This window comes from Teleopsis dalmanni, chromosome 2 (assembly GCF_002237135.1).
Source record: "Teleopsis dalmanni isolate 2A chromosome 2, ASM223713v2, whole genome shotgun sequence".
In the NCBI taxonomy this organism is placed as follows: Eukaryota; Metazoa; Arthropoda; class Insecta; order Diptera; family Diopsidae; genus Teleopsis; species Teleopsis dalmanni.
This window is the reverse complement of record NC_051847.1, coordinates 39,511,280-39,519,348: the sequence shown is the minus strand read 5'-3', so window position 1 is coordinate 39,519,348 and position 8,069 is coordinate 39,511,280. Positions and strand designations below refer to the sequence as shown.

Below are 8,069 nucleotides of genomic sequence, written 5' to 3'. Positions count from 1 at the left end.
AGAGAAGAGAAGAGAAGAGAAGAGAGGAGAAGAGAAGAGAAGAGAAGAGAAGAGAAGAGAAGAGAAGAGAAGAGAAGAGAAGAGAAGAGAAGAGAAGAGAAGAGAAGAGAAGATAAAAAGAGGAACCAAAGAGAAACAAATAAATGAAAAGAGAAGAAAAGAAAAGAGAAAAAAAAAGTTAAGAAAAGAGACAAGACGAGAAGAAAAGAAAAAGAAAGAAAAAAGAAGAGTAGAGAAAAGAAAACAAAAGAAAAAAAGAAAAGTGAAGATAAGAAAAAAGAATATAACATAGTATTCTCGAACTTTTGAGAATGTATATATTGCGCTTATCACAGCTTTGATAACAGATCGGCTGTCCAAGGAGATTGCGATATTTACATTGGGAATCTTGTTGCATAGAACACATTTGCTGTATACTGAATAGCAATTCCTTCTATCTAAAAGTCCCTGCACTGATTCGGTAGTCAAAGCAAGATGACACTGTCGACTCTATATACATAGTTTTTATTGCAATTTTTAACAATAATTTCTTCTGAGTGCAAGAAGGAAAATAAGGAAAATAACTAGGAGATGATGAAAGAGGCTTTAACACCATTAGAGTTAGAGTTTCTACAGAGTCGACCCAAGATCCGATTAGAAGATCCGATTTGCCTGTTAGATTTTCATTCCTTTAGTTAAATTTTTTCTATTTGTTATTAGGAGTGGATTGGATTTAAGTAGAAACCATTCCTATGGTTTTAATATTGTTTAAAATTGGTGTCATTTAATCATCAACTTTAATACGCAGATGACAAAGGCTGCAATGAGATGTGTTTTTACCACATTCCAGTGGTAACTGCATTTCCATGACAAGACCATCGCATCCACACTTATTTTATCAACAAAAAATTTTGCTACTTAACAGTTTTACATATTAAAAATGTAAATTACAGCACTTCTTTATGTTAAATAATTTAGTATTTTTACAAAAGTGCAGTAATGAGATTTTTTTTTCCGACGACACATGCAGAAATACATTTTAAGAAATTCATTATAATTTTTTACTTTTCAATTTTTTTTTTTTTTTTGTGAATTTTATCACTTAATCCCACTTAAGGAATAATCTTCTCATCTTCTCATTCCTTCTTGAACAAAATCCTGTCTTACCACAATTTAATGGAATGCATTTATTTTTCTTGCTTATTAAAGTTTCAGTTAATTTGCTACCAAAAAGCGTATGCATTGCACACCAAAAGCAAGAATGAAAACATTCCAAATGCATTTCTCCTATAAAGGAAACGGAAACAAAGACATTTGCATATTTTTTAACCATTTTGTGTTGTTCACCACCGTTTTTCATGTCTTTTAAAAACATTTTTCTTTTGGCTGCTTTCATGTAAAAATGCACAAAAGCACTTTTTGATGCCATCAGCAAATGCTGAAGTGGTCAAAATTGTTGTTAACATTTCTCTACTTTCTTTTTCTTTTTAGTGTTCCTTGCTTTCTTCAGTGTTGCTTTCTTCTGTGTTGCTTGACGTTGGCTGTTGTTATGTTAGTGTTTTTATGTTCCAGCTTACAAGACCTCACTTCCGTATTGTTTACATTATATTTTTTATGTATTACTGTTGGTTACTGAAAGCGATGGTCAAAGGAGCATCAAAACAAAAACTACACGCTTCCATATTCGCACACAAACAACTTAAGCAGGTGTTTCCGTCTGCCAACATTTCACCAGGAGGAATTTACAACATGAAGTGGAGATACAGCACTTTAAGCAAAAATTCCCATATAAAATCTTTATAAATAATAATAAAACTTTTCTATTTGATTTTCATAAGAATTTAATACATCAAATCTAAAATATTTGAACAGATTACCGACTTTGTTTTACTTAACAATCCAGAACTGAAATACACCTATCGATACTTATGAAACTGTACGTTAGGTTAGGTTATAGATTTCCTTATGCCGACTTTGTTTTACTTAACAATCCAGAACTGAAATATTCATATCGACAACTTGTATTGAAACTGAAATTAATAGATGAACTGCTCACTATATAATCCGTGACCATTATTTGAGTTCAAGTGGGATGTGGGCACAGGGCTGGGCACAGTACTGAATTCCTACTTAGGTTACGTTAAATTATACCGGCGATTCCATGGGAATCCACTTAGGCCTATAGGCCCATTGTGCTATCGTATTATTAAAAACCCAAGAGTTGAAACCATCTAGAACCTTTGGCAAACTTATGATGGTATTCAAAGAAAGATTCTAAAGTTTGCAACGATCCTCAAAAAAGAAAGCACCTAACGCCTGACAGAAGCAAAGCAGGCGGAAGGCACTTTCAACGCCCTCACTACAATTGCGGCAGATGCGGTTAAAATGGAGATTTAGTCTTCCTACAAAGTAGTAATTCCTACTTTGTTCAATAAATTTAACAATTTCTTGATCTACGCATCCGCACTAATTTGGTTCTAGCAAGCATGAAATAAAATCTTATGCAATATATTTTAGTACTTACTAATATACAATCCTTAACTCAAAATTCTATAATAACAATAACATATATCAATGAAAAGGTGATTCCATTCACGGTATCCGCGGACATATATAAGTGGCATCCATTTTAGGTATAGCAGCACCGTTTCAGTGCCATATGGTATGTCGAAACCAACTGTTATTCCAGACATTATAAGTTAAGTTTAAGAGTTGCTATTTTGAAATATGAATCGTTCACGATTTTTGATAACAAAACGTGATGTCCTAATGAACTGTTATTCCCGACATTATATGTTAAGTTTAAGTTTTGCCTTTTTAAAATATGGATCATTTAGCAATAATATAATTGTATCCAGAAGCTAAAAGTTGCTCAAAGTCAAGCTCTCTGAAAACTCTTCAAAGTGCCATGATACATGACATCTTACATGACATGCTAAGAGACCTCAAAATAGACTCGGTCCAAAAATACATAAGGAACAGAGAGCAGAACTCTCAGAACAGTCACTAGGTATACGGGGCGGTATGCAGATCTTAGATCAGTCATTGAATAATCAGCGAAGCTTGTAAGGAATTCATAAATTAGTCAAGAGAAGGGAGGGACTCTGTGGAAACCCTCCAGCTAAGAAAGAATAAAAGTACCCAGTTGCACTAACTCGGAAAAACATCAACATACGACTGTCTACATATGTGAAGTGTATGGAATTTTGTCAATTATTTTATTTAATTTGATATTTCAGGAGCTTATACTTTTAAATTTTAATTATTTATAACTAAAAAATTGTTAAATAATTTACAATAATTAATGAAACACTTGTTTTAACTATAATATTATTTTATTCAGTAAAAACACCAAAACGTTATACAAATTGTTTTGCTTAGAATAAATAAATAAATATAATAAAATTATGGAGTTTACAATTTAAATAAATAATTTAAAACAAACAATTTTTTTTATAAATAAAATATAAAATGTATGTATATATTTAAAAATTTTAAATAAAAAACATTGTGTAATAAATAAATATTCTATTTAAATACTTAGAAAATTAAGGAATATAATAAATAATTAATAACACAAAAAGCGATGTTTGCTTAAAACCACAGATATGAATAATTATTTGTACACACAATATTTGATAGGAAAATATAAATTCATAACACAATAATCAGTATTAATTTCTTAATTAGTTTATTTAAAAATCCAAGCTCAAATAATAAATAAATAATATCGATAGTATGCAGAGCATATAATAGTATACAGTATAAAATAATAGTGTACGATATATATGGAATTGTGATGTGTATGTAATGATAATATTAAATAACTAAAAAATAATTAAATAATAATAAATTAATAAAATAATAATAAAATAATATTATAATAATTAAATATGAAATAAATAAAAAAATTTTAAATAAAAAATATGTATGTAATGATAATATTAAATATTTAAAAAATAATTAAATAATAAAATAAATAATAGTCAAATAAATAATAATAAAATAAATAATAATAAAATAAATACTAATAAAATAAATACCAATAAAATAAACACCAATAAAATAAATATCAATAAAATAATATTAAAATAATAATTAAATATGAAATAAATAAAAAAATCTTCAAATGTAAGTAAGATTTTAATTAAATGGTTAATAATTGTTAGAATGTATTGAAATTCAAATTGTTATTAATATAAATGTACAATAATTTTTGAAAAATTTTAAGGAAAATGTTAATACAATTGATATTAATTTTTAGAATATAAGAAAAGTTTTGAAATAAATTCTTAATACTCATAAAATATAAAAAAAAATCTTAATATTGATTGCTAACAGTTTTATAACAGCTAACAGATCACAAAAAAAAAAATATAAATTTGAAATAATTTTTAGAATAAAAAGATATATATGATTTTTTAATTTAAAATACTAAAAGTTTTTCAAATATAGAGAAAATTTTAATATAGATAATTTTTTGAATATAATAAAAAATTTAATATTATTTGCTAATTATTGTTAAAATATGAAGAAAACTTTAATACAAATTATTAATTATTTTTAGAATATAAGTAAATTTAAATATGAATTGTCAACATTTTTCATAGAATTGGAAATGTTTTAAAATAAATTGTTAAATAATTGTCAAGTAAATTATTAATAATAACAAAGAAAATTTTAATTTTAATTGCTAAACAATTTTAGATCATAAAAAATTGTCAATAATTTTTAGAATACAATATTTTATTTTAATATAAATTGCTATATATTTTTAATATATAAGAAAAAAAAAACAAAAAAAAATAAAAAAAGCATTTAAACAAATTGACCAACTAGCGGTAGTTTATATAAAAATACATTTGTTATATATTAATTTATTTCTATGAAATAATTTTTGATTTAATATATCGTATTTATAAATGAATATTCAATTAAATAGATGAGATTACAGCACGTATAAAGTCTTAAAACTTATAAAATCATTATTAGTTTTTCAATAATAAACCAACTTTTAGTATAGCTGCCTTGATTTGTAATATATTAAAATTGTTACAAAATCGTTGTTGTAATAATATAAATAGTATGTAAATTTATTGGTTAAAGCTTCGCTTTATGTATTTAACTTAAGTAATCTAATAGACTGTGTAAATACTCATTTTTTCTTTTACCGAATGATTTAAAAACATTTTGATTTAAGAAGTTTTTGTATAATAAATTTAATTTTTTAACATTATTCATTCGAGTGTTAAAAATATTAACGAATATAATTACGTTGACTTTATTGTTATGTGAATCCTTAAATAATAATTGTCGCGTTTTAATAATGATAATACCATATGTTATATATGCATTCGCAGTAGGTGTATTCGTAATTACACTTTTAATACGATTATATTTTTAATACAAATAAATTACAATCCTAAGCAGTAAATTCTGTTAAAATTGTGCAGAGTTAACTTAAATTAATTATATAAAATAAATAAATTAAAATTATTTTTAATTATACCTAAATATAAATAAATAAGGATGTAATATGAGTATCTTATAGTTAGGATATATTAACGATAAATAAGGCTTTTAAAAATATAGATACAATTGTAGTAAATATTTGTGCCAGTAAAATAAGTTGTATATTTTATATATACAATTACATAAATATTATTTTTGCAATGGTCAAATAATTCCTTGAATTAATTAACCAACCAATATGAAATACATTATGTGTATATACTTTAATTTTTTTCTTATTCTTATAAATCAGTGTAAATACTATGTGTGTATATAAACGTTTTATTTATTCGAATATATTAAACTTGTCAATTTATAATTTTGTTGTTGTACTGGTTGATATTCTTCAATCAGGTAGTTTAAGCAGTTCTTTCAAGCAATTGATACAATGTTTAGAGCCTTCCATCGCTTCATTGGAGAACTATAATATAATATTATAAAATGATTAAAATGATTAAAATGATTAATCAGTTTTTATTTCTTTATATAACAGATTTCAATAGTTTATTAACTAAAAACTCTATTAATATTGAAGAAAGAAATCAGCTCAATATAAGGTTTTTGCCTTTTATTTTTTTTAAATTAAAATGTTCCTGAACAGTAGTGAAGTACAACAAAATTTTTATTTTCATTTAAAATTTTGACTGACCGTACAGTTAATATATTTTCTTATACAACAGGGCGATCGCTTTATTTTACCCTTGCTGTTGAGCTTGCCTTAAATTGTTATATATCTCCAATTGTTGGAGAATCGCAAGCGTAATATTAACCCACAAAGTACTCTATTCGAAATCCACGACCGTAGTTGAATTAAATTTAAATACAACTCCTCCACTCTCACTCAACCATTACCCATTCACATCCTAACAAATGTATTCGTCTTGTAATTCCTTTCATGGTATCTGCCGATTACAGACCAAACAACCTAGTCTCTTTTCTCTTAAAAGTTCTGCAACTTTTGTGGTTATTGATCTACATATGAGGCATACCATTAATCCAACACTTCTCTCAACATCAAAGAATGCCTAAATGTAAACCAAGTCTGTGTAGACAGCACTTCATGTATTAAACTCAAAATTGTGGAAGATCTTTACTTTGAAGGAATATACACCTATTTTGTTAATATCGAGAGCGCCTTTAATAACCCATGCCATGAATCATAAAATGCATTTTTTTGAGAATTTTGAGATAGACGGTTAAATATAGAAAAATTTGTTGGAATATTACTCAAAATCAGAGTACTCAATGTCGAAGGGTGGTTCGTTTAGGAGTGCGGCTGTCTTATACCAAGTAGAAATTACTGGCATCAAGAGTTAATAGTCTCTGCTAACACAACTGAAAAACGGGTTCCAAACTAAGCAATAGAATAAGGATTGGTATGTTTTTTAATAAATTGGATCTGCCTAACCATTATAGTGTTTTTCTGGCAGAGGTTATAAGAATTCATTATGCTTGACTTATATGTCTGCTGACACGAATATCGTAATTTTCTCGGACAGCCTAACTGCAATTAAATCATTACTAGGCATTACAGGTACTTCTCTTGTAGTTCGGATTTCTATCTATAAGTTCTGTCGAATTAGACATCTCGGGCAAATGTAAAGCAGATGAACTTGCTAAAGTAGACATATTTCTACATTGATATCGGTATTCCTCTCGTAATGACTAAACTGTCATGTAAACTGAAAATCCTGGATATATAAGATTTCATGTTAGATCACGTATCACCTGGTCTATATTGGACAAAACTTATATCATACAAAAGCGCTGGAATAGAGAATTTTTCATCACTTCAAAATCTTAACAAGGGAACAAAACAGGACATATTTGAATTGGTGGGTTCCAGGTTAAATATTTTTAATTTGAAACATATCAGTTTTTGATTTTAATTTCAGTTTTCTTAAAAATCTGAAAGAATCGCCTATATAGCAACGATAAAGGTTCATTTTTTGTTATTAAATAAAAATTTTCTTAATATAACCAATCTATTAACTTGTCTTATATTACTTAGTGTGCTTTACTACACATTTTTAATTTCAAAAAACCCAATGAATAAATATATGTCATTGCATCTATTCGAAACTTTTTTAAAGGTAAAATTAAACAATAAAAAAATCATAATTTAAGTACCATTGTAAAATTGAGGAATCCATGCGGCAAGCCTTTAAGAATTTCTAAAGTAACTGGACGATTTAAATTTTTCAGTTTTCGCGCAAACATCACACAATCATCTAAACATGGATCCATGTCCAAAGTCTGTAATAAAAATTTTAAAATAAAATCAACATTTAATACAATTATTTTAAATATTTATATTGATTCATTTACTAACCAAAATCTTAGTTTGTGGCATTTTTGACAGCCATTCATCACTAGCCCAATAAGGTGATAAAAATGGATCCTTTGGCACTCGAAATTGAAACTCCGCGCTTGGACTACGAGCAATTAAAGCATCCATATTACGTAAATCCTTGATACGATGATGACTTGGACTTAAACCACTGCGTATCTCACTCGATTGCGTATAACGATAAAGTGTGGATGAAATACTATTAACGGCATTATTTAAACAGCCTTGT

The 8,069-nt window shown here is 26.9% G+C and overlaps 1 protein-coding gene across 1 annotated transcript in view; it reads right to left on the bottom strand.

Annotated features, from left to right (window-relative positions):
* Positions 1–5,756: 5,756 nt before the first annotated feature.
* Positions 5,757–8,069, bottom strand: part of LOC119674356 (hormone-sensitive lipase-like) — a 4,142-nt gene continuing 1,829 nt past the window's right edge. The window contains exons 2-4 of the mRNA XM_038085492.1: positions 7,823–8,064; positions 7,621–7,746; positions 5,757–5,911 (exon numbers count right to left, since the gene is read on the bottom strand). Coding sequence (XP_037941420.1) covers positions 5,837–5,911; positions 7,621–7,746; positions 7,823–8,064 — 443 coding nt within the window. The 3' untranslated portion in view covers positions 5,757–5,836. The remainder of the gene's footprint in view (positions 5,912–7,620; positions 7,747–7,822; positions 8,065–8,069) is intronic.